General features: G+C 34.7%; 1 protein-coding gene across 1 annotated transcript; it reads left to right on the top strand.

Annotated features, from left to right (window-relative positions):
• The first annotated feature begins 1698 nt into the window (after positions 1 to 1698).
• On the top strand, positions 1699 to 16524 carry LOC115444822 (lachesin). Its single transcript, XM_037441130.1, has 10 exons — positions 1699 to 1720; positions 2996 to 3099; positions 4470 to 4677; positions 5325 to 5480; positions 7394 to 7522; positions 12032 to 12169; positions 13245 to 13394; positions 13776 to 13844; positions 14700 to 14783; positions 15176 to 16524. Exons 1-10 carry the CDS (start codon positions 1699 to 1701, stop codon positions 15259 to 15261), a joined length of 1146 nt encoding a protein of 381 aa, XP_037297027.1. The 3' UTR covers positions 15262 to 16524.
• Positions 16525 to 17003: the final 479 nt, after the last annotated feature.

The raw sequence follows: 17003 nt of genomic DNA, 5'->3' as shown, positions 1-17003 counted from the left end.
GGAATTCATTGAATATAATTTCATTGATAACATAATATTTCAAAAGTAGCATCAAAAATTATACCTATAACATTTTTACCATTTCGCGCTTTAGAAAATAATAATTTATTCAATTTGTCATACATACCTAACTCCTGCAATGGACAGTACTATAACAAAGAGTAAATGATAATCTAATAACTATCACAGTAGCATGTTAGACCACAAGACCACATAGCGACCGCGGCGACATGAACCGCCTATATAGCCTGACGTAGTCTTAAGGCCGACCTGCGGCTTTCACGGTAGATACGTACCTAGCCTGCTAATTTATTAAGCCTTTACACCTGAAATGTCACAATGGTCAAGTATCGATTTCGACATCGGAAGTTATCTTTTAAGTATGATTTGACTGCGATGTATTTTATATAAATAAAAAGCATAATTAAAAAAGAAATTTGAATTTATTATAAGTGAAACTAAACTATAACACTCAAACCCAATTCAATGCGTCCAATAACTCCGTGTTTAAACAGACGTTATAATTGCATATCAAAATTAGCATTTGAGATTCGATTCAAGCATTTACATTTACGTTTGCACGATTTCTGCTTCAACTCGAACGTTCCTTCACACCCAGTAACCGTGCGACTCTGCGCGTAATTCGCATTAAGTTGTGTAATCTTCGAAATTTCACCAAATACACTTTACCAACTAAGCTCAAAATCCTTAAAATCAAACAAACATCTTGGTGAAAGTTGTAATCGTGGTATGTACAAGTTCATTTAGAATTTTCAGATCGTAAGCAAATTTTATACAGCTTAGATATGAATAATTTATTTTATTGTAGATATAAAGTGAAAATTACACCGAGATAACATTCTGCAATAACAATTCAGGTGGAAAGTTCTCCATATGTATTGTTCGATTACACTGCATGCGCTTCGAATACAAAAACAATTGCATGAATTATTAATTGAAGATCGAATACTCGAGATCAATTTGAATAATCAGACTGTGAAAATACTCTCAATTGCATTGCCGGTTGGGAATTTAGAATGTATACATGTATTTTAGCTATTAGGCCCGCTTTATGAACTGCTTATTGGAGCTATACAACTTTGTTAATGCCACATTTGCTGACGATCCATTGAAAGCGACATAGATTGAACTCATACTTATACTGTGCAAAACCAATAAACTCTAGGAATGACTTGTTTTTAATACCTTTTGAATAAATGTGTTTTTAGTTTGCGAGTTAATATTCCACCAACCATTAAAATCATCACAGCCTGTAATCATCTAGACAGACTTAGTCTACTCTTTTCTTCTCTTTTGTTGCTGACATGACATGTATGAATCGTTTTATACAAAACTAGCTTTAGCTCGCGGCTTCGCTCGCATGAACGAGTTTGTTGTGATAAAAGTTCCACTGTATATTTTCCGGGGATAACAAGTAACCTATGTTCTCCAAGGGTCTCAATCTATCTTTATACAAAATTTCACCTAAATTCGTTTGGTAGTTTTTGACTTTATCACGTTCCGGCAGACAGGCGCGGCGGAGGCTTTTTATATTATGTAAGGATATAATATAGATCTAATAGTAAATGAAACAGAGCGGCCTGAAATCTAGGGAAAGGTTGTTCAGTATTGGACACCCAATAGCTGACGATGATGATGATGATAATTGTATATCTTAGATAATTGGACCGTATTAACATGATAGCGAGTAACGGACCAAGTTTGTGCCATTTGCAGATAGTACACCATACACAACTTATTCTTATATACTTAACTTTTTATTGCTATTGAATGATGAGATGAACTCGCCGCTCGCCTGATGATCAGCGATATGCATGTCCATAAATAGTAGAACACCATACAGAACAATGAATTACAACGTACTGTTTGACACTCTACTGCGCTCGTCACCATGAGACACAAAATAAGTCTAATAATGCCCGATTTTTACGCTGGCAAGTTTTTCCAAACATAAACACAGTGCAAGCAGCTGCTGCTAGGCGACAAAAAAAGTCTTCGCGGTAGAAGCTCACGATGACGCCGGCGCCATATATTTAAAACATCAGATAATTTAATCCAGTATTCCCCATGGGGCAAATTACCAGTATGAAAAGTAGTCTTTGAGTTATTCCAGGTCATGGTCTACCCGCGTGGCAAATTTCTTCCAAATCCGTTGAGTTGTTAATGCGTTTACTTCCAACAAACTCAATATTTTCACAAACCTTCGCTTTTATGAAAATATATTAGTAAGAAGTAAAAAATAAGATGAATTGAAAAATGGACTGCTAGTGAAGTCTAGACACTAGACAGTCGTCAGTCACTATCGTCGTCACGGTCGCAGTAAAGTTAGGTATTATAAAAATTCTCCGTCACAATTACCGAGTGGGTGAGTATATGCGATCTCAGACTAACTAGTTCTTTTAAAGACATAACTAGCATGACGCCGTGTGCTTATCGGCCTTTGCTAATATAAAGTTTCGTCGTTACTGACGACTTCATAACTTTATGAATATTTTTAACTATGATTTCAAATAGATTTTGTAATTTACTTACATACCTTGCATAACGATTCTGTTTCGCATCAGAGGTAGATTCTCTCGCGTTAATTCGTTGATGTATACAAATTTGTTTGATAAATTCAATTTACCCTATACGTGTAATGTGTATGCGTGTCCCTTAATCCAAATTGTACAAAATTTAGAGCCCTTTTCCGGGCGTAATTTTAAACTGTAATATAGGCATGTATCAACATTTATTTTTCACCCAAACCTAAAATAAAACCATAATTGTGTTATAACGAACTCATGTCTTGTTTTACAATGACTTTATATAATAAGCACACAGGGAATACATTACGTAAAAATAACAAAAAAAATATTGTTAAAAATAACTAAAATAGTCTGCAGTTCTTAAAACATTTATTATAACCAGTTATTATAAATTTAGAGCACGTTGAAGATACGTGAAGTATGTTAATATGTTCCATTTGTTTCAGAATCTCTGTTCCCCCGGTTCGTGGAGCCGGTGCCTAATGTAACAGTAACTGTGGGCCGTGACGCGCTTCTCGCCTGCGTCGTCGAAGATTTGCGAGGATACAAGGTAATTTCGTGAATTGTAAAGCTCTTTCATTTTGCGAATTGTTGAAATGTGTTGTCTTGAATTTTCTAAATTTTTGCTACAGAATTGAGCTACAATATACAGGGCAAAGTTTATTGACGTAATGTACTTCGTTTTAAATTGATATAGAGTTTGTTTTCCTAAATTAGATGGCCATTCAATTACGTTTCCGTTTGGTGGAATGTTCAAGATGGGTGATGATAACGTTTTGAAATTTTTGGAACTTGACTTATAAGTACAGTTTCAGATACTTTTTTAAGATTTGTGGTAGCTTATTCTGTATATGTAAATTCTTGCGACTCACTTAAGTAGAAAATAAAGAAAACAATTTTAACTGCAACTGACGTCAAAAGTCTTGGCATGCTAATCCAAGCATCGTTCTTTATATATGGACGTTCACAAAGGGTGGTTATGAGCATGATGAGGTGCAGAACTGTAGTGGCATAATGCTTCGTCAGAGGTTAACGTGTTGCGTGCAGCCGAGGCAGCGAGCAACCCTTCCTGCAAGCATGAACATGACGTGTCAAATCCCATGATGAACGAGCATAGCTTAATTCTATGAGCGGATGGGAACTTCACACAACTTCATTCGTGCGGTGCACTGGGTAAAGTTTTAACAAGCCAACTTAATATCACTTTACTCAGAATGCACGATTCGCCAGTTATTAATCATGCAGGACGGCTAGTTAGCAAAATTGGAGTGCTGTTGCTGTAGCGTGCAGATTTTGCTTACTGTAAAATTGATTTAGATGACATAGTGTTTTACTATAGCACCGGCAATGACAAGCATCGGTGGAACGACACAATAGAGATTAAGTGAAGCGCGCAGTGTATAGAGCTAGTGTTGCAAGTACGTATCGCAATAACCATAGCAAACTTGGCTAATAGACAGACCAATATCGAATGCTGAAGTCGTTGTCGGGCAATTGGTGAATATCCAATAGACGTCTAAACGTGTTCTAAGGGATTCTGAATTCCAATCGATTCAGCCAAGCGGTCCAGTTTGAATAGGTAGACGGTAATTTTGTTACCACGAATAATATTATGGAAATTGTTAAACACTTGATAATTACTTAATTGCAGTAGATCTAAGAACAGCTTAAGAGATTAGTCATGAAATTTAATACATGTATAAGAATTGCTATGATATTATAATAATGAAATCTCAATTATAAAATCAAAATTAAAAAGCGTATAATGCGTATTGTTACAAGGTAAAATAAAACACATATTATGAATTTGATATTTTGATAATTATTTACACGATCAGAGAATAACAATGCAATCTATCATAATAATTAAAATACAGATTAATATTACAATATCAAATGTCTATTATTCTCTCCACACAGGTGGCATGGGTGCGTGTCGATACGCAAACAATTCTGAGCATCCATCACAACATAATAACTCAGAATGCTCGTATCAGCCTTTCGTACAACGACCACCGCTCTTGGTACCTTCATATTAAGAACGTGCAGGAAGTTGATCGTGGGTGGTACATGTGTCAAGTCAATACAGATCCGATGCGCTCTAGGAAAGGATATCTCCAAGTTGTAGGTTTGTAATCATTTATATATATTTCTACTTAACTACCATGTATCATCCAAATTATAATTGCAGATCACAGAAATACATATGTTACCAATAATAATCATTTAGTTTTTAGATTCTTTATAGCAAATGAATGAAAAAATCTCAGATACTAAATGATGTACGTCCTCACACATCAACAATTCCAGAACCAACTTGTATGTTACCACCCTTTAAAATAAAACAGGTCTTGGAATTTGCATTCGTTGGGTATGCCAGTGACCGTACGACACGCAACAAACATCTGCCATTTCACAACTATTTTCTAAGACAATGGAACGTTCGAGAACGCTTTCACACAAGAAATCACAATCTGGTCAAAATTGGTTACAAAATACCTCTACCACTTCTATTTTATGTCAAATAATCACTCCGATAAATTTTATTTATACCATGACTAACTAGACCTATAAACTACAATAAAAACAATATAATGTTCGCGCATCCGCTGCTCTTCAACTATTATTGGAGATACAGGTCTAAACATATAAGATAGTTTCTCCTTGCACAGTTTTTAATTTTCATGTTCAATTATTTTTTATAAGGATTTTATATCTCACATAATCTCTTCAATTAATGAGAAGATGCTTTATTAAATTAATCTTTGTTCTCAGTGCCCCCGATGATAATAGACAACATGACATCTACGGACATGGTCGTAAGAGAAGGTACAAACGTGACCATGGTTTGCAGAGCCACTGGGTACCCTGAACCTTACGTCATGTGGCGTCGCGAAGACGGTCAAGAGTTCAACTGCAATGGAGAATCTGGTATTTATTTGTAATGCTTTGAATGACGAGACGAGCTTGCCTTTCGCTTGGTGGTAAGCAATGCGACCGCCCATTAAAAGTAGAATCACCATCCAATACCTTGAATTACAAAGTATTGTTTCGTATACCACTACGCTCGCCATCCTATGTCATGAGATGTTAAGTCTTATTACGTCCAGTAGTTACACTGGCTACAATGTCCCTCAAACCGAAACACAACAGTGACTACACGTTGTAGCTTGACGGTAGAATACCTACCACCATATAGTGGTGGTATGCTAAGTACTTTTTTTTATATATTTTGTTATACTTACCACAATTAATTCAACCATTCATTGCCAATGTTAGATTTTTCTTATATTGGTTTCAACATTCCAGTTAACATATTCTCAGTGTAATTAAATTGCGCATTTCTAATCATATCTTATGAGCATTTTACTCGTGAATGGAATAATCTTACCGGCTATACTTTTTTGCTTTACATCTTTATCTCATAATTATAATCAAGATCCGTAAACTAGCTTGAATTCTTAGAAAATATATTACAACTATTCTTTATTGGAAATGAAATCATTACTTACCTATTATTATACTAGTTGCTATTAAGATATCTTTCTTTCATCTTACTAATATATTTTGACTTTTGTGGTTGGAAAGGTTTTTCATGTAGGCGAAGCCGCAAGTAAAAACTAGTGAATAATATGCCGCCTTTCTTACTTTACGATTTCAAAAATTTTATACACTATACATAATATTATAAATGTCGTCCATCGAAATGGTCAACTTCACATACCTTCTAAATCTAATACAGTCATTGTTATATTTAATAAATCCCATAAATAAGTAAAATCAGTGTTACCTACAAACCAAGGTAAAATAAAACGAGTTACACAAAAATGAAATGAGAGGAAAAATATTTTAAAAACATAACAAAATTTTATCTTTATTAAAATCATTCCTCACATAAATTATTCGATATTATCATTTGGTTTCCAGTATAACTAAATGATATATTTTATTAACGATATTTGTAATCAAAATACAATTGAAATTGTTTTTATTCACTGTCCGTACCTAACTTTTAAGCCGTGAATGAAATATGAATATTACAAATGGCTCACCTTTTCATTTTGCCGCAACGTTCTACCCGTTATACAATCCTTATATATAGCTTACATATTCTCACGTAGCAGACAATATTAGACTCATATTATTTGCTCAAATGACACCAAACAGTTCACAAACGCGAATTTACTCATAAATATCCGACCAAAACGTAGTTGCCCGGAATCCGAGACGCTCATTATGTTGACGCTCTTGTAAAGAAACAAAACTCACAAAGATAAAAGAAAGAAATCTTTGGAGCGCGAAATGGATTGAAAAAGACCCTCGAAAGGTATTCGAGCACACCGGACTACGCAAAGGCGCTATCCGCATTGTGATACAACACAAAACTCATAAAACTTGTTACCCCATGACTTTGTTTCAATAATCCCTTTTAAATGACGGCATTTTGGCCATGATGTGGAATAAAAATAATAATGCGTACATTTATTTATAACATTAACTCAAATAGCTACGAGCTAGTACATAAATAAGACTTCTACACAGATTTATAAATCCCAGTGGTATATTGGTTGGTCGACTTTCATCTCTTAATATTTACTTACTGCGCTTCGTACCGCGCTGTAGAAAAAAGTACCTGGTTTCGTGGTACGCTTTTTATTACACTCTAGAGACGACAATAAACACCCGGCATGCGGCAGTCATTTATTTTGTGATAATTCCTCGTAGAAAATAATAATAAATGGTGTTGAAATGTAGGGGAATTAAGATGTATAAACCTTAAGATTTAAGATAAAATATTTCCCACTTAAATATCTGAGTAAAAGAATATGCTCTTTTGTCCGCAGTAAACGTCGTTGATGGGGAAAATCTGACCATCTCCAAGGTATCAAGACTTCACATGGGCGCTTACTTGTGCATAGCTTCGAACGGCGTGCCTCCATCGATCAGCAAGCGAGTCGTGCTTATGGTCCAATGTGAGTTATTAAACACACTAAAACACAAAGTTGCTAAATTAGAAATAGGATTAGAAATTGCTGCAGTAACTCATAATACACCTCTACGTGTTGCGCGAACTTAGTTATTACGTGTACTTGCTATAAACATGCCTTATTATGTGCCTATTAAATTGTTCATTGAATGAATATTAATGACTCTATAAAGAATGTAAAACTAGTACGCTGAAATTGATAAACATCATTTTCCTTCCATATTACAGTCTATAGCGAGATCATCTTACAATATAAGTAACGTCATACAAATTCTTGTTTGATCTGTAAATTGAATCCAGATCCCTGCCCAGCAATGGCCCAAGGAATCAGTTAATCACTTTTTTAAACCTGAATAACGTCAATACATGATTCTGTCTAAAGTGTCTAAGTTCCCAACCTTGGAATCGAATCTAAGTGCTAGCATATATGCAGCCAATTTATGCTGGTACTAGTGGCCAGGCCTCAGAGGTACCAATATGCCTTCTAATAATTATAGTTAAAAGTATAACTTTATAATTTATTAAACTAATGAATTATAGTTTTTAATGACAAAACAATTCTACCCAACATAACACTATTCATACATAACTCAATGGTGAGTCATATAATTAGAAAAATCATAATGCATATCTAACACATTATAAATAATAAAGTTTTATTCACAAAGCTTTATTTTATGGGTCATTGTAAGTATACTGCGCTTAATATGAATACAACATACATTGTAATCGTCTAGACAAAGTCTTTCCATAATCTTCTTCAGTTTATAACATAGAATTTACAACATGTATATTATCGTACAAATTGGAACATCGTATAAGCAAACGTTGCAATATATCTTGGAATGAAAACTCATAACGTTGCAGCTTATTCCTGGAGTTTATTTTATTCCCGATTCATATTTCTGCGCGTACGTACAAAACATTCAAATATAAGGTAACAAAAACAAATGGGCTTGTTGTGCCTTCATATTCCGCAGGACATCCAATAAATTTTATTTTCTCTTGCTATTAGGATAAAGTGCCGCAGGTTTGTTTTGAAGAACGTAACACATACTCTGGACCGGATTTTGTTAGAAATATGATTTTGGTAACAATAATGGCAATTGAGGTGTTATGTTTTCATTTAATTAATTAATCATAGGTACAGCTACACACAGTTATGACCAAATATGTACAATGCATAAAGTCTAGTTAAAATGTCATTTTGGCAATAGTGTAGGGTACATTTCGTATTAATATATTAATAAGTATGAAACAGAAAATACAGTAGACTATTTCCTTTATTACGCCTCTGCGTCTGTTCTTCATTTTGCAAATTTTAATTATTTTAATTTAACCAGACAATTCTCCCAGGTCACTTGGCATTCTAGAAATTCTCTTACTACGTTTGCCTAAATAGCCTTGATCTAAATCGAATTTTTTCTTTTAATCAACAAGGGCTCTCGTACTTTTAAAAACAAATTATATCTATAAAACCAAAAAAAGGTAGACATCGAATTTTAACTAGGTAACTTTCCCAGATAATAATTAATATTTATATGAAGAATAAATACATTATTATGTACTAAGTGATATATATTTTTAAATCTTTGCCTTTCTTTCGAATATCGGCATAAAATAACAGCGTTTCACATAGCCAGGAAAATGGACAAAAAAATCAAATCCTCAATATTTATTTAAAGATCACCACGCATGACTCTTCTAGGACTGTATGAATTCGTGAGCGATGATGACTGTTTTCAACTCGAGATGAGTTTCTTGCTACAATATACAAATTGTTTAATCCTGAAACTTAGCTGTAATCTAGGATAGGTACAATAATTACATAATGTTTTGTCGTAGTCTTTCAAGAGTAAGCTAATTACGTAAAAAGTCCAAAGGTCGTGTCCCCTTGTTCTTACAAAAGACGCCAATTTTGTTCTAAAGATTGCTGAACTTTATCCAATACTCTCGCTTCATTGTGTTAAAACCACATGCCATGATAATTGATATTACCCTTCGTAATTGTAAAATAAATTGTAACTAATTTGCCTACTGCATCCATTTTAATCCCTGATATGGCAGTGTTAGTGTCCATCAAATGTTTTACCGCGCCACTACAAGTACAAAAGAAATGATTCTGCACGAATTATTTTTAAAGTACAATACAGTTATACTTAAACAACTTCAATGCACTGTAGAGTATTTATGTAAGGTGTATTGGAAATAAATGTTGACAATTAATAATAGCTATTCGATTTCCTAACAAATTTCTACAAGATCATTTGTGTACAAACAGCGCTAAAATTATTGGTATTAATTTAATACCGCGCCTGAAATAAAAACTCTTATTCCGCGGGTGTTACATATCACACAAGTATTTCATTCAAACGATATCAGTTATAACACACCCATGAATATATTAATTCCATTAATTAAATGACGCTATCAGCCAATCTATGGATGTTACTTCATAGCGAGCGTACAGTAAACTTTATTATTGACGTAGGCAGAACGTCATGACTTCGAAATTGCTTAATTACTTTGTGTAAGTTTGAAAGTTCACGCCTTATTAAACTACAATTAATAAGGTCAATACTGAAACAAAATTAAATACAATACACACATAGATATATAAAATAAAAATAACTACTTTGGTTTCATAAAAATACTATTCTATTCCCAAAAACACATTATTGAAATAATTACCTCATATTGTATAAGAAAACACAAACAGTATGTCTGATATTCAGGCAGCGAGTCTTTTCAGAATCACCGGAACAATGCTCATTTGTAGCCCGGCTTGTCACGCAACCTTATTCCGCGACTAGTTCATTTATTTATTGTTCCTCACGACAAGTAGCGCAAATTATACCTTACACTCTATATCACTTCCTCATCAAAGGAAAAAAGCTAGCACATTTCTGCCAGCCCGTTAACTTGGTCTCAAATTCTTCCTTTAGTAAGTACGTGAGCATTTTCGCGTCGCCGTTTTCTTTAGTCAGGAGACAGCGACGAAAAATATTATTTTTCTTGGTGTGGGTGTCGTTAACGAGTATTTACGAGGACACGGGCATCTTCTACCTGACGGCGGTTCCTTCCGCCGGATCGGCCGTAATTGCGGCCAATTAGAGCATTATGCTGACGTGAATACGGCACGGACGCGATAATGGCGATACTATCTGTTCTCTCGCCTGTGTCCGCCCCGCACGCCACCCCGCACGCCGCCCGCCGCACGCGGATCCTCGCCTCCAAACCCAATGAAACGGTTTCCTTCCCCTAATTCACATTCCGTATCTCAGCGACTTCAGCGTCCTCTTCATTTCTTATGAGATACGTGAAATACTCACGTAACTTTCACTCGATTAACCAACGCGACTTCCTTATGAATTTTACTGACGATTTTAATTGTGCTTATGAGAGCTCAAGACAAATCTTTATGACTGTACCGTTTTCTGTTCACGTCGTCGCCGATGTTTTTATTCATTCATAACGCTTTCACACTTAATATACCCCAAATGCGGAGTTACTATGCATATTAGGTGCCTAGATACGCAGGTGTTTACGGCACTGTTTCTCCTTAAGAAAAAATTATGTTACGTGAAATACGTAATAGCTCTTATTTATGTAACGAATATAAAGACAAAGTTTTTGTGAATAGGTACATTTTTCACTCTTGCTGGTGCGTGTGAACTACGTACCAGTGCGTGCGTGGTACTTTCCTTTTGCCTATACTTTGAATTTTTATATCCCTTTATGACTAGGAGACCCGCGATTTTACTGGTATTCTAAAGACACCTATAAATATGAAGATATATATGTATATTTAAAGCTTTGGCCTCTATGTGGTAAGCAAACTTCCAAAATTTTATACTTAATTCGCCGAGTTTTTATCCATCCCAATAAAGACAAATTTATTTCCATATTTAAATTCCAGGCAACACATGTGATTTTGTAACAAAATACTCACATCAGTAAAGAACTAGTAGGGATGTAGTATAAATAGTACTAGTACCTAGTGCCTCCTTAGTCACTGATCATTTTCTCCAGATAAAACAAATATGCAGACTATCGCTTCCTCACCCCCACGAGTGCAACTCCTATAACTCACTACCAACAGGGACATTTTACGACACATCGCCGCTCGTGAAGCATGCCACGTCTCTAGGAGTCTAATCTAACAACGAAATTAATCATATAAAAAGATAGGGCGGAGTAGGCAATATTTAAAAAAATATACTATAATAGACGACCTGTGGGATAACGTGAACATCGTTTACACCGTTCTGAGGTCTCAGATTCATTACCCGGGTTGGGTAAAGTGATATTGGGTATTTCTGGTCAATAGCCTGAAGTTTGGAATTTATGACCGATATGACGGTAGGTCGCTACGATCGCATCGTAAGACGAAATACACATCACGAGAAGTGGATGCACTAGTAGCGCCTCGGCCTTCCCTTTCGGAACTAAAAGTTGTGAGTGTGGACATGCTGACCATGATTTATTTACACAGTTCCGCCGATGCTGTCCATTCCAAATCAATTGGAGGCTGCGTATATTGGTCAAGACGTGACGCTGGAATGCCACACCGAAGCTTATCCCTCTTCTATCAACTATTGGACCACTGATCGAGGAGACATGATCATTTCAGGTAGGTTTTCAGAATATATTTTTATTTATATTAAAACTATATGTCCAATGTCAATTATTAAAATTTAAATCACTCTAACAAAGCGAACATATTTGACTATAACAAAGAGATAAAATAATACATAAACAAATATAAATAAAACAAATATATTCACTAGTTAATTATTATATACAAAATAAATCAAAATTAGTAGAAGTTACTTTGCAGAAAGCTTATGGAAGGCGCGGGTTCGGTGTCTGACTTAAAATATACACGTCAGTTGCGTCAGTGCGGCATCTCTGTCCGTTGTATTTGTGGTCCGAATACAGATTTTGAATCATATCTTCATCGTTCTATTCTAGGATTAGAACGTATTCTGTTTGTTATTCGGGTGTTTGATTGATTACGTAGGAGTGATAAGAAGTATCGTAATTAACAAAAAAACAGAAGACTCATTTAAATGGCCAAAACTATCGCATAATTATGTATTACATAAAAAAATACTGCTAGTAAATTTTCTAAAAAAAATAATTTTGTTAGATTTAATTATGGTACACTGGTAAATTATATTTTATGATTATCGTGACTAGTAAACAAATAATATGCCGCATAGCTACGTTTAGTCTCATACATAGTCAATATAGGACATACTTTAATATTTATGTATGTGTATTTTTTAACTTTACATACATAGTGCTACTAAAATAATTGAGTTAAAGTCAGCCAGCTTATTTCACTAGATTCGGATTGGACCGGTTTTACGACTCCGTTTCATAAATTTTTATTAATTAAAAAAGTTTTTATTCATCTTGGAATGGAATAACATAACATAATAGTATTTTGTAATTTATTCCACCGGAATTAATACATCTTACGTAAACGAACTGCTTATACAAAAAAAATATTTGTAATCAAATATATTTACAAATTACAGATTCAATCTAAATGAATGAAGGCATTCCTATCACATCGTGGAACAGAACACACAAGCGCAAAGTATTTGCCCTGGTTGCACTCTGTCTACCCCTTTGAGGATATAGGCGAGATGTGTATTTGTTTTGTTCGTTCAAGACACGTTATATCATGTTATTTGCAGGAAATAAATACATCACAACACTGAGTGACGACAGCTACAGCCGCAAGATGAAATTGACTATAAGAAGAGTGTCATCGAGAGATTTCTCCTCGTATCGGTGCGTCGCTAAGAATTCCCTCGGAGAGACAGATGGCCTCATTCGACTTGACGGTAACATATGTTTACGCAATACTATCTAACGAAGCTTTACTGTTGTCTCTACTCTCACGAAAATCATAATTATGTTTTCGTCAGTTATATATTTTTTTTTATTTAGAAAGCCTACATTAAAACATAACTATAATAAATGTATGAGTCGTAAACGATATACATGCTACAATACACCGAGTATTAATTCGCATCGAATTACATCTCATTAGCCGATACACGACAGGATTTACCAGTGTTACATACTGACTGACTAATCGAATCATAACCCTTCTTCGGCTTTGCCGCAGTCGGATAAAACTATGCTTAATATTTATCGCGAGCACTGCAGCAAGTTTATTTATGGTTTAATAATAACTTCCCCATGAAACTGGCGTGTTACAGAGATACCAGCGCCCTCCACAACTAGCACAACAGTTAATTATGTGCCAACGTTTCCTTCTAAGAAAAAAGGTAAGCTATAAATGCAATATTTTCTAACGGCTATTCACTTGAGAATTTTACTTCCTGGGTTGTGTCTAATATAGTTTACGAGTATTGAACAAGATAAAACTATATAAAATATTATAAATTCAGGTAAAAATAATTATTATAATGTCAAAATATGTATTTTAACATTTTTCTATAAAATATATTTTTTTATAATATCTCAAACGCCCAGTTTATGTCCATCTCGTAATATATTATTCTTGAGTTTAAAAATATTAACCTGACGTGTAATGGTAGTGTTAATTCCGCTTTTATTTCATAAATAATACTTAAATCCCAAGGATTTCAAACAATCAGCTTTAATGCGTTGCAAAATTTTTACAAGCCGGTTTATCTGTGTTACTAATTGCCGCCGTCGGAGCGTGCTTATTGGAAAATTTGATAAATCAGTTTTGGCACCTAAACGAAACTAGTATTATAAATTCAATACTGGCGGCGGAAAGTTCCGTGAAGCCGCCACGTGCCTTTTATACATTCACCGTGCTCTCGTAGCGACCGCCTCACTGAAAAGGTCGATGGTAGATTTTGTATTTATTGGTTTTGCGGCCGCGACCCAATGCTTCCGTACAATTGGGTCGTTAGTAATATTATTGTGGGCAAAGCGATTTTGTTTACGCTTTGACTTCCAATGTACCTTCTTATTGTTATAGATTTGGGTTTTCCTTTATATTCTTTATGGCGTCATATGTTTCGTTCACACTTGAAAGCCTACTTTCGTGGCCCCTTAGCAGTGTGTAAGAAAATTTTATGACGCAATCATTTTCCGCATCGTTTCTATATTGCGCAAGAATTTTATCCGGCGCTTCGTGTTTTCTTCAGGTAAACATAAAAATCGATGGCGGGACAGCTCCGCTGAAAACAGAGTCATAGGAGACTACGAGGTGGAGGAATGGAAGGATGTTGGTAAGTAGATGCTTGTGTTCCTAACAAATAGTTTGCTCTAAATCTAATCTAACAGCTCATTTGATAGGACCCTTTCTTTTAATTTTATTCGTGGTGCTTTATAACTAGCTTATCTAGTTATAAACCTCCCTATCCTTGAGGTTAAAACGCCTCCTTAGATCATGATTTTGTCACGGAATTGCTATGGAAGTGGACAATTAATATTTCATTGCGGGATAATGACATATTAGTTTTCCCTGAGACTCGCCGTGCTTCACTGCCCGGTGTAATAAAATGCGTGCCACTGCTGATCCTGGCTTACAGGAGTTGTAGTGGTTGGTGTAAGGGCGCGAAAGTCTCTAGAAATAGTTTGCTCGTTATAGTTTGATATAACACGTGCATTATTTTTATAGATTATGAGTCAACCCAATCGTCCGGGTCGTCAATGGCTCGCAGCGTCTTGCTCGGCGTCGTAGCGAGTCTGCTGATAATCAGCTGACACACACTCCTCCATTTTGAAATATCATAGTGCCAATACGGAACGTTAGTGCTAATACAGATCCGATAATATAAATAGCAGTGATAATAATAGCTAGAAGCGGTGTCGATTGTTTAATGATATCAATACTTCGAACTTGTTGTGTAGACGTGGAACGATTTCTTCAATATGCCCTACGTCTCAGTTAGTGCATTTAGAATATTCGATATTATGTTTTATTTGTTATAGCACAAATCTGAAATTATTTGATCAATTGTGTATTCGTTGCGGAAGTATATTTTTATGAGAGTACTATGTAAGTGTAAATAAATTATTGATATTAATGGAAGACTGATAGGTTTGTACGATAAATGTGCCATATCTAAACGCATATAGTATAGCATAGGGTGTATGCAATGTAATGAGATTATGCAGTAAAGGCTATGCAATGTACAATGTACGTTTCCACTGCTGCAGGCCAACTGCCGCGTTGTGCTTAGTTTACACGAGCTTTGTGCTTGTCATTGGTTGTTATTGTTTTAACAAAAGCTTAGTCTTTAGTGAAAAATAATCGGTTAAAATTTTGTTGTTCTTCAGTATACCTAGGTACCCAGGAATGTAATGTATCATATTACTGCTGTAACTATACAATTAAGCAACTATAATAACTATAGAATTGTAATAAAACACGTCATTTCAATTTATAACATATTATTTATTACTAATTTTTAATAAGTCGTTGTCTTATTTGAAATGTCCGTGTGACAAAACGTTCATTAAATATGAATACAAAGATAACATATTGTGTTATTATATATAATAACATTACGTTATTTTAGCTGAAAATATGCTAATATGCGAATTAAAAACGCGCGAATTGCATTGTGGAAAGATATGAACTATGTTACATTGGTATTTAACGGAAGATTTAGAAACCATCGCATGCGCAGGAAAATTTTGTATGACAATCGTCCTAACGTCCGCTCCATATAATCTTAGAACTCTTTGTTTTGAACAATATCTCAAAAGTGCAAATAAGACTGACAAGAAGCTGGTGTAAACTAGGCACAATACGTACCGCCGCGTGTCGTGTGCCGGCATTAAGATGGTATCGCGACGCCCGCAACACTCGTTACACAATTACTCACCAGTTAAATATACATCAGTTAACCAAATGAAATTTGTGCAGTGTAATTTGTTCCGTACACGTTTATATTTAAGGTTTATTATTTTATTCATTAAGCACATACGTATATTGGATTGTCGGTTTCCATCTTTGCTTTAGACTCTATAATTAAAAGTTTACTTCAAACTTTTAAATTTGTATGAAATTTTCGGTATCGTTTTATTTCAGGTAGTCTTTGTAGTATTCATAGATGTCCTCAATCTTGAAGTTACAAGTATAACAGTTAAAAAAATTTGGATATTGTAAATTGACGAGTTGCGCATCGAACTAAATCTTATATTGTGCAGCTTTCAAAAATGAAATATCAATACATTTTCATATCATAATGACATTCATATCCTTTTAATTAAAGTATTAAGTGTATGTATTTGTCCGTTCCACGATTATTTTATAGAATTACGTTGATGAAATCCTAAATGTGATTTATTAAATGTAAATAATTTATCTTCTGCAATAAGGACAATATGGCGTGCTTTGTTATATAAATGTACATCGCTATTTGTAACTTTTCAATCACTATCAAGCTTAGGAATGAATTTAGAGTAACTATATATTGAATTATAAACTATTTCCAAGA

This window comes from Manduca sexta, chromosome 21 (genome assembly GCF_014839805.1).
Source record: "Manduca sexta isolate Smith_Timp_Sample1 chromosome 21, JHU_Msex_v1.0, whole genome shotgun sequence".
Taxonomy (NCBI): Eukaryota; Metazoa; Arthropoda; class Insecta; order Lepidoptera; family Sphingidae; genus Manduca; species Manduca sexta.
The sequence above is the reverse complement of the archived record's forward strand: the minus strand, read 5'-3'. Positions and strand labels throughout refer to the sequence as shown.